The sequence below is a fragment of the Amaranthus tricolor genome, chromosome 4, assembly GCF_026212465.1.
Source record: "Amaranthus tricolor cultivar Red isolate AtriRed21 chromosome 4, ASM2621246v1, whole genome shotgun sequence".
NCBI classification, from domain to species: Eukaryota; Viridiplantae; Streptophyta; class Magnoliopsida; order Caryophyllales; family Amaranthaceae; genus Amaranthus; species Amaranthus tricolor.
This window is the reverse complement of record NC_080050.1, coordinates 31,001,387-31,022,371: the sequence shown is the minus strand read 5'-3', so window position 1 is coordinate 31,022,371 and position 20,985 is coordinate 31,001,387. Positions and strand designations below refer to the sequence as shown.

General features: G+C 33.5%; 2 protein-coding genes across 3 annotated transcripts; one reads left to right on the top strand and one right to left on the bottom strand.

Moving 5' to 3' along the window:
• The first annotated feature begins 1,713 nt into the window (after positions 1-1,713).
• On the top strand, positions 1,714-10,885 carry LOC130809827 (calcium-transporting ATPase 1). 2 transcript variants are annotated; one of them, XM_057675658.1, is made up of 7 exons: positions 1,714-2,278; positions 3,599-3,653; positions 3,758-5,682; positions 6,416-6,574; positions 7,872-8,043; positions 9,093-9,391; positions 10,095-10,885. In XM_057675658.1, the coding sequence occupies exons 1-7, from the start codon at positions 2,102-2,104 to the stop codon at positions 10,332-10,334; spliced, it is 3,027 nt and encodes a 1,008-aa protein (XP_057531641.1). In that variant the 5' UTR covers positions 1,714-2,101; the 3' UTR covers positions 10,335-10,885. The 2 variants fall into 2 exon arrangements, with proteins under 2 accessions (XP_057531641.1, XP_057531642.1); XM_057675659.1 differs by lacking the exons at positions 9,093-9,391; positions 10,095-10,885 and adding an exon at positions 8,366-9,086.
• Positions 10,886-14,225: 3,340 nt separating this feature from the next.
• On the bottom strand, positions 14,226-19,992 carry LOC130810951 (cyclin-D5-1-like). The gene is made up of 8 exons (XM_057677070.1): positions 19,826-19,992; positions 19,054-19,071; positions 18,884-19,009; positions 17,242-17,548; positions 17,046-17,132; positions 16,243-16,534; positions 15,667-15,800; positions 14,226-14,719 (listed from the first exon to the last, which is right to left on the bottom strand). The coding sequence occupies exons 1-8, from the start codon at positions 19,990-19,992 to the stop codon at positions 14,651-14,653; spliced, it is 1,200 nt and encodes a 399-aa protein (XP_057533053.1). The 3' UTR covers positions 14,226-14,650.
• Between the last annotated feature and the right edge of the window lie 993 nt (positions 19,993-20,985).

Genomic DNA, 20,985 nt, shown 5'->3' with positions numbered 1-20,985 from the left:
TTTAATTAAAGTAGTAAATTATTTTTATTTGTCCTCATTTTATAGGAGGGCGTTTGAGATTTTAATTTATCTTTTTCTTATATTTTTTATTTTAATATTATGTATTTTGTCTTTTTGGGGTTATTTGTAAATAATCGTTATTGTCTAGTATTTTCTATGCAGGAAAATAGTTTGGCCTGATGTGATTACAACTTAAGATAACAACAATTAAACTTACGAAACTATCACAATATCGAAGATCATTTAGGCATTAAAGTCTTCAGAAGCTCGATACCAAATCGAGGCACATCTAGATGCTTTCTTTATAGTGTTATTTCGTCCAAAATAGTGTTTTGGTTGAACTTCGATAATACGCACAGAGATACAACAGTTTACATTACAATACAAGCACTACATAAAATAGCAATGTGAAGGAATAAATGCGTTTTATAAGATATAAATTCAAAAATTATAATAGTAGAGTTTGCAGAATTCTTAATCTTAAACATGTAGAAAATGAGAGGAGGGAATTAGAAAAGATGAAGATAAATTAGAAAAATGAATTATCGGGTGCAATTTCCACTATATATAATAGTGTTTGCATGCTTTAATACCAACCTTTACAATCATTAACTGATTTATAATCAATTTTAATAAATGAACACAAGGTTTATATAACCATTATAACAGACAAAATTTTTAAAAATACAAACAGATGCAAACAGACACATTCGCTCGACCGGGTCGAGCGAAAATAGCTTAGCTACTGTCACATTCATTCAATTCACCGGACAAAATCTGCTCCTTGGTTGAGCGAGGATCAAGCAAGGCTTGTTTAGTTGTTTCTTTTGTTTGAGTTAAGTAGTTTGTTTTTGTATGTTTAAAGCACTTTAGACTTAAGTTGTAACACTTATATATCACACTAATGCATAGTATATGGTATATATTTTGTACTTTACTTTAAATATCCAACAAAAACTAAAGTCAAGAAGGCAAGATTATATATAGAGATAAAATGCGCTACCATTTTCACCAAAGGGGTCATATTCAATATACTTGCAAGAAATTGATGAAGAGATACTTTCAAAATTTCAAATTTTCGAAGCTAATGGCGAAGCCAATCATGAACGTTAAGGATAATGAGATGCTCAATGGAAAAGGTGAAAGTTGAATGAGAAATTGAGAAGGGCAACTACTTTGAAGAAGTGGGTTGCAAAGCAAGGAAAGCTCTTAATGACGATGAAGGCCAAATGTGTTGTTGGAAATAGTGATGTACTGATGTGTTAATGTCTAAGTGTGTTGATGATGATCCAAGCTATCTATCAAATATGTTGAGAGAATAAAATGTTTAGAACTTACAAACATGATGGCTTGTTGGCATAAGAGGGTAAACTTGTCTAGCTAGTGATGATAAAGTTGACGTGGGAGGCGATGCATACAAGAAGGTTAGAGATGAAGATACAACATAAAATTCAATTTTTATTTTTATGCAGTCTACATATTTTTTATATATATTTTTAGTTTACATTATTTATTTTTATTTTTTTTATTAAAAACAATTAAAAAAATAATACTCAATTTAAGATATTTTCCTAAAATGTATACTTAATCTCAATAAAAACAAAACCAAATTCTGAATATTCAATCTTAATTAAGAACCAATCAAGATATAAAATAAATTAATTCCTTAAATCTAGCAAACCGAGTAAATCCAATCTTTTCACGCGGACACATTTTTATTGCCAATTTTCAATTTTCAGTTCTCAGACACACTCACACTCACTCTCTCTCTCTCTCTCTCTCTCTCTCTCTCTCTCTCTCTGATTGGTACCTATTCCTAATTTTCTATTCCGCTATCTAGCAGCACGCCATTGAAATCAGCATCAAGATTCAAATCACCATCACTAACCTACTCTCATCTGCTCCATATCATTCTCCATCACTCTTCACTACTTTGCGTCGTTTTTCTTTCATGTTAGATTGTTTTCATCAGCGTTGACTTAACAACAACTGATTTGAATTTCAGTTTGAATTTGATAACGGATTTGTTCATCGATTTCCATTCATTCCGAGCTTCAACTTGAGCTGTTTTTAGTTTTTTTTTTTTTAAATTTTTTTGGACATGGAAACTTTGCTGAATGAGGAGTTTGGTGAAGTGAAAGCGAAGAATTCATCCGAAGAAGCGCTACGAAGATGGAGGAGTCTTTGCTGGTTGGTGAAAAATCCAAAGCGTAGGTTTCGTTTTACTGCAAATCTCAACAAGCGTTCTGAAGCTCAGGCTATTCGTCGTTCTAATCAGGTTATTTATATACCTCTTATAGCTTCATCAGTAGCGTTTTTGTTCTTTTCTTAATTTGATTCTTATTTAGTATGCGTATTTTTTAAGAGAGTTGATTCGAATATGTGATTTGAGAAAGTAGATTCTGCTTTATGAAATTTCACATTTAGATCCTTAAAGGAAGCGCCTAAATAAAAAAAGTTGCCTATTAGACTATTAGTAGTTACATCACCAGTTCAACCTAACTGCAGATGGTCAGGTTTAGTTGATGAAGATTGTCTGTCGTTTTCATAGCATGATCCTCTTGCTTGTTATAGTTGTTTGCTGAGATCTAAACAGGTTGTGGTAATTTAAATCGTAGTCTTGCTGTACAGTGTGCTCTTATTGCTTTATATTAATGTTAGCATTTGCTTGATCGGGATTTTTAGAAAAATTAGCCGAAATTTTCTTGATTACTTTTCATCATCGTACAAAATCTAGGATGCGGTCTGATGCAACCGAAATTGTGCATTATGTCTGGAGTACAGATGAATCGATTAAAAGCACGAAAAGTATTTCGAATGAGAGATGATAGTGCTGAAGCTTGTTACTTTTATGTCTTAGTCGCTTTTTTAACCGTTTTATGAAGATAATGGCTCTTTGGAGAGGTTTGAAAAAATTGGGGGATATTCAGGGGCGTGATTCGTGCTTTTCACCAATTTGTTAATATTTAAAACTTTCTCATTTCACATCAAAAATTCTCATTTCATTAGGCAAACGTAATTGACATTCATAATGTGCCTATGTACGATTATGCATAGTTTACTCCTACAAGGTTGTTTGAGGGCAAGAATTTCACCAAGAAATTGACCAACTCCCTTCTAGAAAGGGTTTGTCATGTCATGATGATCACATTAGCTATATGTTATCCAAAATTTACATGAATGTGTTTTAGTGTAAAATGGAAAGTTACAAACACTTTTCTCATCATTAGGTTTTAGGAGGGAGCAGGAAAAAAATGTTGATGTTTTGATATATTTATCTGTTGTCATGTACAAGCTCGTAACAATATCTTTCACTATCACAAATTTACAAATCCATAATAAATAGAACTAAAATAAAAGGCAAACTGCTTTCCCTCAAAAGCTCCATCCAAAATATTAGTGTGACTGACAATTATTTCTTTGAGGTACTTATGTCTAGCTTTGCACTTTTAAATGTCAGATCTTGTGTATTTTAAAAAAACTTCAATATCTAATTTACAAATTGGCCTGAAAAATCACAATCAATTGTTCAACTGCAGCTATCTTTCTTGATTTAGTGTGCTGATGAGTTCCTTTTTCTCCATTCTGATCCTTGCAGGAAAAGTTAAGAGTTGCATTGTTGGTCTCACAAGCTGCTCTCCAGTTTATACAGGGTATGTATCTGTTTAGTAGTGTTTCTTATCACCTTGGGAAGGCAATAGCTTTGACCTTAAGGTGGAGACTCCATTGATCTTAATTACCATTGCATGACTGCCAGGTGTATCATATACTCCACCTGAAGAAGTCAAATCAGCTGGGTTTGAGATTTGTGCTGATGAGTTGGGATCCATTGTGGAGGGTCGCAATAAGAAGAAGCTGAAAGATCACGGCGGAGTTGAGGGAATCATTAAAAAGCTTTCTACATCAACCACAAATGGATTACCCACTGCTGAGCATTTGGTGAATCGTAGAAAGGAAATTTATGGAGTCAATAGATTTATTGAAAGTCCTCCCAAGAGTTTCTTAGTTTTCGTATGGGAAGCTCTTCAAGATATGACTCTCATGATACTTGGAGTTTGTGCATTTGTTTCTTTGTTTGTTGGCATTTTAATGGAGGGATGGCCCAAAGGAGCCCATGATGGTCTTGGAATTGTTGCTAGCATTTTGTTAGTAGTATTTGTAACTGCAACAAGTGATTATAGACAGTCATTGCAATTTAAGGATCTGGACAAGGAGAAAAAGAAGATCATCATTCAGGTTACTAGAGATGGTTGTCGACAGAAAGTATCAATCTATGACTTACTTCCCGGGGATATTGTTCACCTTGCCATTGGAGATCAGGTCCCAGCTGATGGACTTTTCATCTCAGGGTATTCTGCTGTTATTGATGAATCAAGCTTGACTGGAGAGAGTGAACCTATTCATGTCAACCTTGAGCATCCTTTTCTATTGTCTGGAACCAAAGTGCAGGATGGTTCATTAAAAATGCTTGTTACTACCGTTGGAATGAGAACACAATGGGGTAAATTGATGGCTACTCTTAGTGAAGAAGGCGATGATGAAACACCCTTGCAGGTCAAATTGAATGGGGTGGCTACTGTCATTGGAAAAATCGGCCTCTTTTTTGCTGTGGTTACTTTTGCTGTGATGGTGCAAGGATTATTCAGCCGCAAGTTACAAGACGGTTCATTGTGGAGTTTGTCTGGTGATGATGCTCTTGAAATATTGGAATATTTTGCCATTGCTGTAACAATAGTAGTTGTTGCTGTTCCTGAGGGACTACCCTTGGCTGTGACTTTGAGCCTTGCTTTTGCAATGAAGAAAATGATGAATGACAAGGCTCTTGTGCGTCATCTTGCTGCTTGTGAGACAATGGGATCTGCTACTACTATTTGCAGTGACAAAACAGGGACACTCACCACTAATCATATGACTGTTGTCAAAGCACACATATGTGGGAAAACATTGGAGGCAAATCACTTCAAGGAATCTGAAATTCCTGACTCTGCACAGAAAGTCCTTTTAGAATCCATTTTCAATAATACTGGAGGAGAAATTGTGAAAGCCAAAGATAACAAAATTGAGATATTAGGAAGTCCCACTGAAACTGCAATACTGGAGTTTGGATTATCACTTGGCGGTGATTTCATGGCAGAGCGTGAAACATCAAAAATTGTAAAAGTCGAGCCTTTCAACTCCTCAAAGAAGAGAATGGGAGTGCTTGTAGAGATCCCTGGTGGAGGTATCAGAGCACACTGTAAAGGTGCTTCTGAAATTATTTTGGCTGCATGTGATAAGGTTGTTGACTCGAATGGGGAGGTAGTCTCCCTTGATAAAGCATCAGTTGAACACTTAAATGCCACTATTGAAGAGTTTGCTAATGATGCTCTTCGCACTTTATGCCTAGCATACAAAGATTTAAGAGACGATTTCTCTGCTGACAGTCCTGTTCCTGTGGATGGATACACCTGCATTGGGATAGTAGGCATCAAAGATCCAGTTCGTCCGGGTGTCAAGGAATCTGTTGCAATCTGCAGATCAGCAGGAATCACTGTCCGGATGGTTACAGGTGACAACATTAATACAGCAAAGGCAATTGCTAGAGAATGTGGGATTCTTACGAAGGACGGCATAGCTATTGAAGGTCCTGAGTTTCGTGAAAAGAGTGAGGAAGAATTGACTGAACTAATACCCAAAATTCAGGTTAGACCGCTGTTTTGCTTTCTCCGTGCAAAATTCATGCAAAGAGATTTCTTTGTGATTGTTAAAACTTTTTTATTGTTCTATATTTAGCTACTTCTTTAATCCCCTAAAGAGATGGTAACACTTATGAAATAGTGTTTCTCAACTTTGGTCTAGGTTGTTCACTTGTTTGAGTTATCAATTAAGTGATATGTCACTTTTTGATCAAGTTACAGTAAAGTGGGTCATTAAAATCATGTGCACTTCTTTTTTAAGTATATGTGCTGTTGCTTTATGCAATCGAGGTTGAGGGTAAACAGGAAATAGTCTTCTTGTTTATACAATAGTAAGGCTGCATATCTTACCATTCCTTACCCTGCTATAGTGGGATCCACTTTTGTGGCATTGGGGAGTTGTAATGTTGTTCTTAATCCCCCTTAATTTATGTTTTACCAATTTTTTATGGAGGAAGTAGTATTCTTGCCCTGGATATCTTGTTTTCTTAATTAGAGGGGGAAGTTGCTTAGGTGACGATCTGTGAGATTGTTGATAAATCTTTTCATTTGCCCGAAATGAAAAACCAGAGTACCAGAGAGAAGAGTATGGTTTTTCTCAATTTAGGAGATCTTTATTTTTCTTTGTTGAAGTTAGAAATCATGACAGGATGAACTTGCTGTTTCATTTGCTGGAAATTTAGGGTGGATTCTTGGCTATTAATGCTTTATTTGGCCATTAATTAATAGCATTTGCATAGGTCATGGCTCGATCTTCACCAATGGATAAACACACTCTTGTCAAACATTTGCGGACCACTCTTCAAGAAGTTGTGGCAGTGACTGGAGATGGTACAAATGATGCTCCTGCCCTTCATGAAGCTGATATTGGTCTAGCTATGGGAATTGCTGGCACTGAGGTATTCTTTGCATATTTTTCTTTCAGAAAAAGCTTTCCAGAATTTTCAGAATATGGAATGGTATGATTAAAAATATGGACTTAAATCTTGGAAGAAGTCAATTAAAAGGCATAAAATAGGAACTAAAGCATTAAGGAGAGGGATGGTTAAAAAAATGGGTGTTAAATTTGTAGTTGTTCATTTGTGAGAGTTACTTGCCTCTTAAAAGCATTCAGTACTTTTAACCAAGTTTTACTTGGTAGGTAGTAGAAATTTCTGTAGGATCCTTACAAGCTTTTGAGTGTAAATCATCATCATGTTATTTAGCAGATTTTTCGGTTCATAACATCAAGGCCTTAATCCCGACAATATGATGTCAACTATATAAATGATGAACCAAAATATAGCAACATAAGATATCATCGCTGACAATATTATCGTTTATTCGGCAACATTTAATATTGATCTACAAATGAGAAAATCAATTCCAATGATCATCTACATTTACTCTATTCCTCCATCCATTTCTATTCATAGAATACTCAAAAGTGATTTCATGCCTTATTTAGTTATAAATGTGAAGGTGTTGAAGATAGAGCTAAATATTGAAATTGTTCATGAGAAGACTTTGAAATACTAACTGTAGATCTCTGTATCCATGGTAATCAACAGTTTTAGAAAGCCCCTTACTAGGATTGTGGTGTATGCTTTGCGAATTTTGAGTGATCTTCTAGCGTAAGTAGAAGTCACGTAATAACATTGGCTAATGGAATGGTTTATGTTATGAAAACTCGTCTTGGAATCAGGTGGTGTGATGGGTGTCGAAGTGTTGAACACGCCATAATACATCCAAAAACATTTATTCTAGTATGTTGGGGGTGCAAAATTTTTTATTGTGCATTAACTTGTCAAGAGTAACGTAGTTAGATAAGGAGTTACGTTACAAATAAAAGGAGATATCTTTAGATAATAAGAACAAAATACTTAATTGGTAGCAAAATGGGTACTTATTCCAAAGATTGGTCTTTATATTGGTGTTTTGGGAATCTCATATGTATAGTTAGATCAGTGAGTCTTATATAAATAGTTTAGATTTGCAGTGATTATTGTAGGAGCCACCATACATTTTCGGTTATTCCGAAAAAAAGTTTAGGGATGCACCTAATGAAAGTGATGCGTTCTTATTCCAAAAGCCTATATTTGGGAATATGCGTTCAATTCTACTTTAGTTTATTGTTGATGTCTCAAGACATTTTATTCATCTATCCTGATAAGTAATATAACTATCTGAATAAATTCAAATTTTTTTTTATCTCAGGTTGCAAAAGAGAGTGCTGATGTCTTGATATTGGATGATAATTTTTCTACTATTGTAACGGTGGCCAGATGGGGACGCTCCGTATATACCAATATTCAGAAGTTTGTACAGTTCCAGTTAACAGTTAACATTGTTGCCCTCATTGTCAACTTTTCTTCAGCTTGTTTGACTGGTAATCCCTGAAAACTTGATCAAAGAATTTTAGGCATATTAGGTGTTAAAATGTGTGGAACCCCTGGGTCTTCACACAGAAATCCATCTGCAAATATATTAAAATGAAATTATAACAAAGCTGAACATTGGGGAATCTATACTGTATAGATGTAGTTCAGTCAATTGGTCTATACCCACATCCCAAAGATTCAAAGATTTTCTCTAAATGAGTTAAAAAGTGCTTCAAAGTTTTAGAGGTTATAGTTATACATTTGTACGGTTGTACCTAATAATGAATGCCTTTGTATCCCCTCTCTGCCTAATTTATTTTTGAACTGCAGTTCACTTTCCTAAGCTGGTGAATTGTGTAACATATGACAAAGAAGAATGACAATCGAGTTGATTCAATACATGTAGAGATAAGTCAGTCCACCCTAACTGCTTACTAGTATGTTGGATTCATCCCTGTAATGCTAAGGACAGTCAGATATATAGAACACACTGGCAATCCCATACCATAGACTACCCACATTCATATTTTTTCTGTCCAGTAACTTCATTCTCCTATATGCATATCTCCACTTGACTTTCCTCGCATACATGTACTTATCATGGCCAAATTAAAGCTTGATGAAACATTTTATATGATGTACTCCATATTATAAGGATTAGGTTCTTGATCAGACCCTTACAATGAGAAGGATGTTGATCAGACAATAGCTAAGCTAAGATAATCCCGTCAAGGGAAACTCTCAAATTGAAAGCCATTGTCATAGTGTTTTAAATTGGATATTTAAGGGGTCTTCAGATGGAACACTGTTTCCGTTGATATTTTCTTTTGATCATACACTCGAAGACTTTTAGCTATTACATGAGAAACTTGACCTCTAAATGAAATAACTTATGACAAGAAATGACCAAGCTGCTTCCTAACTAGGATTAATGTGATTGGGATTGTATTACGTTCCTTTTACTGATGGTTTATGAATGATTTAACTATGGTTCACATGTGATGTACCCGAAAATAATCATTTCTCCAACCTACTCACAGTCTGGGCATTTTTCCAGGAAGTGCTCCACTTACTGCTGTTCAGCTTTTGTGGGTTAACATGATTATGGACACCCTTGGTGCACTAGCACTGGCCACTGAGCCTCCCAGTGATGAGTTGATGAACCGACAACCTGTTGGAAGGAAAGGAAGCATTATCAGTAATGTGATGTGGAGGAATATATTGGGACAAGCAATTTATCAATTTGTTGTGATATGGTATCTGCAGACTAGAGGAAAATCTGCTTTTGGACTAACTGATCCTGATTCTGATTTAACTCTGAACACTCTTATTTTCAATTCTTTTGTATTCTGCCAGGTAATTGTATATTCATTTGCTTGCCTGCAATTTATTTCCAATACCTAATACTCCTATCTCTTGAGTTTACTCCATCCACCCAAAAGAACACTCATCTTTTAATTTGTTATATTCCTGGTTTAATAATTTTGATGATTGCCTACTGAAACAAATAAATTTTTAAGTAAGCTGCTAGCAAAAAATACAAATATTAGATACATGATTACATCTCAAGAAAGGAGATGAAAAGTAGAGCTCAGGAATAATTGTGTATGTAGCTCAACAGAGTTGAAGCACCATTGATTAATCATTGTTTCACCTCTGTTGGAGTTGGAAACTCATGTTCGACACGGGTATTTGTCCAAGTGTCCGACTGGCTAATTTATGGAAAAAATACAACATTTCTGATCCATGATAAAATTTCTAAGTGACATACCCATGTCCGAGTATTGAAGATTTAAATGTTTACGGAAATAGAAGTAAAATGAAGAGTCCTAGTAACAAAGGTTTGCACGTCATTCAAACATCAAACTATCAGCTTTCAGCAAATCCTTTACATCATCCTAAAATTCGTACTAGATTTTTCCTATTCTCAGGCATTAATTTATACATGACATCTTGTTATATTAATTTTGGTGACACTGAAGATTACAAGAGTATATCTTAACCCTTTCCAAAAAAAATCTAGACATCGTCAACTTACCAAAATTGCTCTTTCTGTCAGGTGTTCAATGAGATAAGCTCCAGGGAGATGGAGAAGATTAATGTTTTTGCTGGGATCCTAAACAACTACATTTTCGTTGGTGTTCTCACAGCTACAGTTCTTTTTCAAATTGTAATTATCGAGTTCCTTGGTACATTCGCTAACACAACCCCACTTACTGCTGGTCAATGGTTTGTGTGCATCTTGTTTGGGTTTCTCGGGATGCCAATTGCTGCTGCGTTAAAGATGATCTCAATATGAAGAATGAACAAGGACGTTGGAAAAGATAATTTTGTAGCTTACTGTCTCTTCCCATCTGCTCATGTGCTTCTAAAGCTTCCACTGCCTGAAGTATGATCTTGCAAGTCTTCATCTACTATTTTTTGCGCGTCCTTCCAAACTTTTGCAAGGTCCTTGTTTCTTCACTCTACCGTTCAGACTACTTTTGGCTATTTGAGAAATTGGCGAAATGTGATTCACTGAATTGATTGGTTAAAAACCTGATTTTGCTGGAAATTATTGCTCATGTTGATAGATTTCGTTCTGCACATAAGCTGTGCACTTGACCACAGATCATATAAAGGAATGTGATACGGCCAGTCACCTAGTAATCCTTCTCTGACAAGCTGACTTTCACACTTGTGGCCAATATTGGGCAATATGAGCCGCCTATTCTTGTAATTGCATCTGTATTGGATCTAAAATACTACAAATTTTCTACAAGATTATGTAAGTACATTCTTTCTAGTTTCTTTTCTAGTTTCAGTAGAACAGAAAGAATGAAGCCAAATGATGCTTTTATCTGCTTTGTCCATGTTCATGCTCATGTTCTTTCGACTACTTATTTCAATACTTCTTTGGTAGCTTATCTTAGAATGTTTGTTACCAAGCAGAAGTTGGAAATAATCAAATACTTGGTGAGCAACTAAAGAAGGAGAGGAGAATTCGATTTTGTCTCAGTTAGAAACAAAATGTTTCGACACAGTAAGATTTGAATCAAAGTTAATTTTTATACTAGTAAGGACCAATATTTCTTCTAATGTTCAAACTAGTCTTCCCAGAAACTGTGCAATGGGCTAAAGAGTAAAACGGTTTGGGCTAAGATGGCTTGAATGGATCTAGCCTGTTTTGGTCTGGTCCGTATACGTGCCATTGTACAAACAAAAATGGATTTGAGGAGTAAATATGGCACCTGATTCATGATTATGTATAGAAATTTGAAATTGATAAAGATTATTCATGAAAAAAAAGCACATAATAAGATACGGATGAAATTATTTTCATTTATAAGCGCCTCCACCCCCAAAGCTCAGATTCGGTATAGTTCGCAGTTACTAACTGCGAACAAAAGAAACTGATCAAAAAAAGTCATAGCACCTGTTTCCACTTATTAACTGCGAACAAAAGAGACCTGGTCAAACAGGGTCAACCCTCTGTTCGCAGTTAGAGCTTGTTTGACCAGGTCTCCTTTCTATTTAGGGACGATGCTATTCCCAATTAATAACTGCGAACATGGCTTTTGGTAAAAAAAAAGTCAACAGTCTGTTCGCACTTATTAACTGCGAATAACTTCTATGTTTTTTTTTGGATCTCAATACTTGTTCGCAATTAGTAAGTACGAACAACCCCCTACCCTCAGGTTTGGGAATTAACGCTTATAAATGGAATTAAGTTCATATATGTCTTATTGTATGTTTTTTTTCTAAATAATCTTTATCTATTTTAAAATTTCATTATGTATATAGGTTCTGTTGTATTTTCTATTCCTCATGTTCATAATTAGGCCTGATGGCTGACAGTGGATGAGCCGATATTAATATAGGGTAAGCTGAAAATTTATTTTTTATCTAAACTGAATATTTTTGTTATATAACATATTTTAATATTAATAGAATTTTTTTGATTAAATGACTTATGTCAAAGCCTAGGCAAGCCGGAACTTATATTATCCCGTACAAATATACAAGTAATTATTGTACAAATTTTTTAGCTTGATGAGCATCAAACTAATAATAATGTCAGGGTCAATGAAATACTTTTAAGCTACCACTTATAGGCAAAATCTATTACTTTGCGTTTGTTAAGATAATTAGGTAACAATCTTTAAAACAGTAAATACACATAAGTTAGGGATGGGCATGGGTCGGATCTGGGTCGGGTCCATCAAGATCCAGATTCAGATCCTAATTTTTTTATTGGTCCCAGACCCGGATCTGGATCTAGAACTGTAGGGTCTGAAAATTTTGTATCTGGTCCCAGACCTAGACCCTTAGGATTTGGCGGGTCTAGGGTCTGGATTTGGGTCTAAAACAATTTTTTTTTCTTGAAATTTTTTTTAAAATATATTATGAAGTACAATTTTTGACCATTCGCATAAAATAATTTAAATATTTTGAACTAACAAGGATCTTCTAATACTTTATATTAATTGAGTGAAGTATATGAAGTTTTCCAACATTTAAGTTCTTATAATGAAATATTTATCAAGTCTTTAACTTTTAAAGTATAGATACAACGACCACATTTTAAATTACATGAATCGTCAAAGTTCAAAATCACGTAATGTTCAAAAATGTAACAAAATTTCAAATCAAATAATTAAATACACATGATAACTAATAGATAATTTTTTTAAAAAAGATATAAATGGGTCTATAGGTTGGATATAGATCTCAAACGTGTAGACCCGAATCCAAACCCTAAGATCATGTACCCAAATTCAATCCGAATTTATAGGTTCCAAAAATAAATGGATTCAGACCCTTAAATACCCATCCCTGTACATAGTTGGATAGTTGGATTTCAAAATTTGTGGATGTTTAATGTTTATAATCAGGAACATATGATAGTAACATGGTTCATGGGCAACACTAAAAAGTAAAGAAGGTTCTCAGTTCCTGCCAGTGATAAGACATCACATCCAATGACGTAATGAGATGCAAGTATTTTCTTGAATCAGTAAAAAGAGTACTTGTTTTTTGATAATCCCTCCAAAGAAAACAGGAAATACTCTTGCTAGCAATAGAACTCAATGCCCCACTTCTAAGCTGATCACCTCATTTTCAAAAGTACATCTCAAACAAATTCAATCATCTTTTTACTTCACCTTTTTTTCCCAAACTTGCATCATGAACTTACTCCTACCCTGTCACCTGCAATTAGACACCCCTCCCCCTCCTCACATAATAGAATTCACATTTGAGACGTCTCATCACACGTCTTATACTTATACTTCAGTTAAATAGTCCATCTCATACTTCTCCGTTTTGATTTGTCTGCAACATTATAAAAATAGCACTATTCATTTGTTATCTTTAATTTGTGATTAGTTTTTAATCTAAGTTAAAACATAGTCAAGTGAGATTTTGTTTGATTCGTTTCAATCTAAAGATTATTAATATTAAATTTTTATTATTTTTTTATTATACGTAACTATAGTTATTAAGGATTGAAGTAGTGCATTGGATGGCGTGAAAAGTCAAATATTGCAAGTATTTTGGATCAAAAAAAGTACATATTATTATGAGAATATAAACTTTTTGTTTGAGATTGTCTTATCAAAAGACTATTTCCTCCTAGAATAGCTCAATGGAATTCCCTCTTTTTGCAAATACTCCCTTCCCTCTATTCTAAAAAAATTGCTATCTGTCTTAAGGGTTAAATTGCTATCTTTCTTAAGGGTTAGAGAAAAAAATTATGTTTTTTTATAAGGAATTCGGACAAAATATATGAATGTGATTTAGATAAGTTTAACGAGTGGATGAAAATTAAAGAATAAGATGTTTCTAGTTCAATTAGTTCCATAACACTAAATATTATATTTTCTTTATTCCATTATACTAGCTATATTTGACTTTTTACGCAATCAAATGCATTATTTTGATAATTTATATATTGAATTATGCATAACTAAAAATTTTTAAAGAGTAATACTACTTGACTATATTTTTTCTTACACATTAGCCGCAATATATAAAATAAGTTTGAACGATAAATAGTGTCAATAACCATAATATAAAAATTATTTCAGAACGGATGGAAGAATTTGAAAGTAAGGGTGGAATCGGTGATACGCAAACTCGTGACCTGATTTTCTAATTTCATGTTAAGAAAACATTGCAATATCAATCAAAAGTTTAAGCTGTAACTGAATCTAGGCAGAAACCATATATCTTAAAGCTAGTCTATATTAGATACAAAACATTACTAAAACCATATGGAAGATTTATAAACTAAATTACAAAGAAGAAATTATTTTCATTGTGTAGGGACATTGAGCTGGTGTGTACCCTAAAAGCTTCACTCCTTTAACTTCTGCTTTTCTTTCACAAGGCATTCCTGCTTATCAATCAACTTAAATGTGACCAAATCATGTAGTTTTAGTACCAAACACAAACCCTAGCAAACTTTGTATATAAAGCGAAAATAAATATGCTTATAGACTTATATTAATATAATCTCCCGGCCCGTTTCTTTTAAAAACTTTAATTTATATATAAAAGAAGAAATGTATTTTTTAAAAAGAAACGGAGAAAATATGTGTACTTCAGCAAAGTCGAAGATTATTGCATAAATTATCATTTTGAAACCTTGATTTTGTGTATCTTTATTTGTAGCATTTTGTTGTAGCAAGTAAGGATATTTTCCTGCATCAATGTAAAATAGAGGAAATAATTAGAACAAAATAGTTAATAATTTGGGAGATTATTTTCTTTAGTTTTATAAAATTTAAAAACAATGTTTCCTTTATTTCCCATAAACATAAATTTATTTTAGTTTAAGAGGTAGAGGTGTGTTTGAGAACCGACTATTTGGCTATTTTTGGTTGACTTTTAGATTTTAGTTTGTTAATTAGTCAATCATCCGAAAAAATAGTAGCTTTTAAGCCATAACAAAAAGTTGCTATGAGTAGCTTTTTCATTGATTATTGGCTTTTTAATTAATTTTTTCTTTAATAAACAACTAATAGCTAATTTTAACCAAACAACTTCTTAACAACTAGCTTATATAAATGCCTTAACAACTAACAAAAAAACTAATACAAGCTACTAGTTGGTAAACAAATCCCGACTAAAATAGTAAACTAACAACCAATTGTTAAACACCGTTTAAAAAACAGTAAAACACTCAGAACTTTAATTTCTAAGAGCAGAAAAAAAAAATCAACTTTCCGAAAAAGGAAAGTAAAAAATAACAGACTAACAGTACTTTTAAAGACAACAAAAAATGAGCAGTACTATGATTATAGAAGTTTTGTTGATTACTGATTGTTCTATTGATCAGAGCAAAACTTTCAGTATAAAAGCTTTTAAACAAAATTTATTAGTAGCCAACTGAGATAAAATTATTAAATTAGACAAGACTCAATTGAATATTATGAAGGGGCTCCCTTCCTAAAAAGGATTTGTAGGTTTGATAATAAAGTGGTTGTTTTCGATTGATTCTTAACGGTAAATATTATTTACAACTTTACGTAAACAAGACTTGACTGAATATACACATGCATTATTTCTAAAATTTAACTAAAAATAAAATATTGATAATAATCATTGTATTATTAAAAAATTAAAAAAATAGTCCAACTAATACTTACAATGTCAAGAAATTTACAAAATGGAATGGCATTGATCTTTAACTGAACTTCATGTCTTGACAAATTTGTATCCAATGCTCCAAATATGGAGGCAATTGCTATAGCATATGGGTGATGATCCATTGAATTAATCTCTGTTTTCATCAACCCAATTAAAATCAAATCACCCAAAAAAAAAAAATTACAAAACAATTAGTTTATATTAATTTTAATTTTACTAAATTTTATTTTTAGGCCTTGAATTACAAAGTTAATTTTTTGGGTTTATAGTAGGCTGGGAGAGGGGAAAATTAGACAGCGAGAATTAAACCTAAGTTTCCTTTGTGAATTAAAAGTGATATATGCTTCAACAAAGATAATATCCAATTATAAAATAATGTTTAAAAAACTAATGTATTTTTACCAACACTAGTCTCACCATCATCATCGTACTCTAGTGTATTCTGCTTATAGGAAATTATGATCAAAGTCTAAGGAAAGAGGACGACAGCAATTCATATTCATAAGAAAGTATGTGGCCAAAGAGTTCCTCGACTAATATAAGCTTTAAGGAAATTTGTAATTAGATGAAGTTACCTCTCAAGAAGGCTAATATAAGCTTTAAAATAGTTGATGAAAGGGCTTTTGATGGTTGTTGGACGGTCAATTTGTTCATGAAACAAGGCAAATAAGCAAAAGGAGTAATAATTCCCATTTTCCATTCCAATGTATCAAGTAATAAGAATTCCATCCTTAGAATGCTTTTAGGCTCAAATTTGTAATCTCCCACTTGGAATTTCGATAAACTTGGAACCCTAATTTCTTCCATTTTTGCAGCAACTAACAGGCATGCTATTGAAACCAATTGTATTTCCCATGTCTTGTCCTCCTACATCAATTCACAACACATGTAAATTGTACGTTGTATTAAATATTTTAACAACGTAGGAAGCAGAGGGCACTTGGGTCCACACTCCACTGTTATAGAAATAACTAAAGAGTTTGTGTTTCAGATTCACAAACACTGTTTACAACTTTAGACTTTACATATGATTTATTAGGCTATTTGGCTTTAATCAAAATAAAAACTATAAATCTTTGATTTCAGCGATAATGAGATAGTGTCTTTTGTTTTTTAGTTGTTACATGCTGCCCTTAAGAGTCTTTTTAGAATAGTGTAGCAACTAAAAAAGTAAAATCTTTGATATTTAGTTGTTACACGCTGCCCTTAAAAGCTTTTTTTTTTAGAGTAATGTAACAACTAAAAAAGCGAGACTGCCATTTTTTAGTTGTTACACGAGAGCTTTTTTTTTAGAATAGTGTAGCAACTAAAAAAGCGAGACGAAATCATTATTAAAAAATTTGAATTATAATGTGACAATCAAAGGATATTATCTTACATCTATGCTTCTTTTTGAAAGGAAAAGATCAAAATAGCAGACTGATAAATAAGTTGTTTGAAGTTGAAATCCAAGCAATGCTCCCATCTGAAAAAATCAATACAAAAATTAATCAAACATTAAATTACAGTTAGTAAATTTAATTTCTTATATTAATTTTATGAATAAAAATGTAAAAATTTAGAAAAAAACTAACATGGAAAATGTAACTGATAGCATAATTTCTAAAAAAACTTGAAGAATTAGCAGAAATATGAGGCTTGTGAATGAAATTAGAACTGATTTCCCTTTGAAGAAGTATGTTAATATGGTGATCATCATCTTCAAATTGTTCAAAAATGGTAAAATTTGGATCAAAATAACAAGTATTTGTGCATATAATTAATGGGTTTTCATCAAAATCTTGAAGAAAAGAAGATTTATCATCATTTTCATCACATAAAAGGGTGGAAATAGGAGTTGATTTGGAGCACTGATGATGGGTAGTATTCTGCATACTGAAACTGCTCATTTTCATGAAGAGAAATAAAAGAAAGAAAAAGAGAGATGTGTCAAGAATATAGGAGGTGATAATAATTACAACAAGTCTCTTATAAGACCGTCTTGAGACGAGCTTTAACACGCATCTTATATTATTTATATTTAAAAAAAATTAATTGAATTAAATTTACTCAACGAATTCTAAATAAAAAATATTTTTTCATTTTTAAGAAAATAAACATTAGCATAGTCCATATTAAACTGTTTCACAGTGAGATGATTTTAATAAAAAAAATTTCTAATGATTATTGTAGGAGTATTTTTAGATCAAGGAGATAGGCTAACATAAGGAGAGAGCGGTAAAACCATCATAAGAATTGAATTTGTAATTTTTTTTCGAAAAATAATTTATTTTTTTTAACTACTGAGTAAGATTGTTATTTTTGGGAGAATTGACAAGGGAGGGTTTTGGGACATGTGATGACACAACTTTGACTCAGTTTTAACCACCGGTAACAACATGATTTCTAATTTCCAACCTTCAAGTAGGCTATTAACATCTACAATTATGATTTAGTTGTCTCAATTTTATTTATTTATTTATTTGTTTATTTATATATTTATTTTTATTTGATAGTCACCTCCCAATCCTACCTCGTAACCAAAAGAATAATAATAATTTATTTTTAGAATAAAACAATGTCCAAAATAAAACTTGAATCAAATGGTAATTCATAAATAAATTTAGTAAAATTAATTAATATATGATATCATTAACAAAATCAAACTTAATATATATTAGAATAGTGCTCATAATACTCTAAAAGACGATTTTTGTCTTTATTAGTACTCTAAATGATCATTTTGACATGGGATTTTAAACAAAATGATCATTTTGACATTAATGAAGAATGGGAGTAGATAAAAAGATAAAGTTATCTTTTTGAACCAATTCTTAATCTATTCCCATCACTTACTAAACAAAGACTTAAAACATTTTTTCTTAATAGATTTAAGCTTCATCACCTAATATTTTTCTTCCCTTAACCTACATACCCTATAATAAAAATAATAAGTCTCGCACTCTAATCTTAAATCTCATCTTTAATCTCACAATTATCATTCCGTATTGCTAAACATCCCTATATTTGAAACATAATGATGATTTTTCATAATCCATCTATTATAGACAACAAATATTATTACTTTTAGATCTCCAACATTAGTTTTTCTTAAAAAAAATTCCTTCAAATGTATGCAAAAATTTGTTGCAAAACATAAACCAGGCCACCGAACTTTATAGGGTCCAGAATGTCTTCCGTATATCGCCATATTATTGTAAAACTTTCGGAGCTTACCATGGGCAAAATATAAATTGAGACTGTATATGTAAAATATTTGTCACAAGTAATTCTGGTACAAAATCGTCTGGGAAGATTAAATTAATACTAATCTGGGAGGATTTATTAAGATTAACTAGTGATCTGGCAATATTCATTTGAGAGGAATGAAAAGGCATTGAACGTACCTTGTAGCCACAGTGCTCCTGAAAAGACCTATTAGGCAATCTATCTCAGACTGTAACTGACTTGAGCGTCGGAGTGGGTCCCCGGAAAAACATTCTGGGCCCTACTAACCCCTTGTTGCATTTTACGAAAATTTGAAAAAAAAAGATTATTTAACAACTTTATTCAAAAAACAAGTTTCGTTCAAACTTTATTCCCAAAATAAGCGTCCTTGCCTCCAAACCTAGGCGTGGAGTAAACTCGCTCTTACTAACAGCGAATTAAAGCAAATGGTCAAAAAATTAATAAAGGGTCAAGTCGTTGTTAGTAACAGCGACTTAAGGAGTTGACTGGCCAACTCATAAGTCGCTGTTACTAACAGCGACTTCATGCGTGTTAAATTTTCCAGTTCTCCTTCTTCCTCATTCAACATACGAGATCTCCCTCTTCTTTCCACCATTAAAATCAACTTCAATCCTTCAATTAATCTCATCAAATTTCAAGTTTAATTTAGAGAATGTTTGAATGCAAAACCTAAATTTTATCAATGTTGTTATGTAGTATACATTTATGAACTTGAAGGTGATGTTGATTTTGTACGTATTGTTGTAGAAATGGCTTCATTTCGTGAGACTGTTGTATGTTTTTGGAATGGTTCAATTTGATCAAGTAGTAGCAATGTTAAGTATGTTGGGGGAAGACGTAAACTGTTTGCATGCAACTCAAACATGGATTTGAATGAATTTAAACATCTTATATGCTCTAAGATTGGCATTGACACACAAGGACCCACACAGGATTGGGCGTGGGGTTCTACCGTGATCAACTCGATCTACTTCGAGCGGACCAGGTAAAAACTTCACTACAACTTGTCTTGTAACTATCATATTGCGTAATTTATTAATTACATTTTCACGTGTAGTTTCGATGGGATCCTTACCCCGCTGAGGTATAAGTTGCATTGCCTCAGCACTCAGGGATCTTGTCAGGGGTGTGGAGAGCCTCTGTACCTTTGATATGCTTCGACATAGTCCAAGTGCATCTCCCTGAGCGCGTACTGCGCCAATTTGGGATGGTACAGGGCATCCCGCCGCCTTGTGACACAGTGGCGGATCTCCATCACAGTTCACGCAAGGGTCGGGAGCCCAAAAACTGGTTGGAGATCAACTGGCGCCATATAGCTCGTTCGGATCACAGGCTGGAGCTGCGGCCTAAGGTGCGCCGATCGAGGCTGTAGGCGCACCTACTTCGGCGGTTTACATGCCGTGGTTCCTCTCCATCACTCGTCGATGGATGACACGACAAGGTATCATCGCGGCAGCCCAATACGCTCCCACAGCATCGACGATGACACACTTTGTTGTAAGTATTCTTCAATGTTGATTATTATCCATAGAACTTACATGTTATACATTTCATTAATACTTCATTCTTAATGCAGGCACAGGGCATTGCATCTGTCATCAACTCCACTTAAAAGGAGCCTATACGGGAGATTGCCCAAGGCATACTCCTAGGGACACAGTTTCAGCACTTCATTCCAGAAGTCGCTGTACCTGACATCACTATGGACGAGCAGGGGTCATCTCCTCATCATGTCGACGTTCATCTTGAGGAGGTAGACTTAACGTGCCCCGACTATGGTGCCGGGTCCTCACAGGGTGCTGGATCATCACAATATCAATCACCTCTCCTATCCAAGCGTCATGCGACGGCCTCTTACTATCGTAGGAGGCGTCGTAAATCGTCACAGTTAGACAGGGTACAGGAGGAGGATTAGCATTAGTATACTGTTTGTATATATTGAACATTAGTGACATTTTGTATATATTGAACATTTGTACATATTCAATATTTGTAACATTTGGACTTTTGTGTATAATTTGTAATATATATGTAGATGTATATATTTTTATCGTATTATCACGCGTTTATTATGAATGAAATGATGTTAA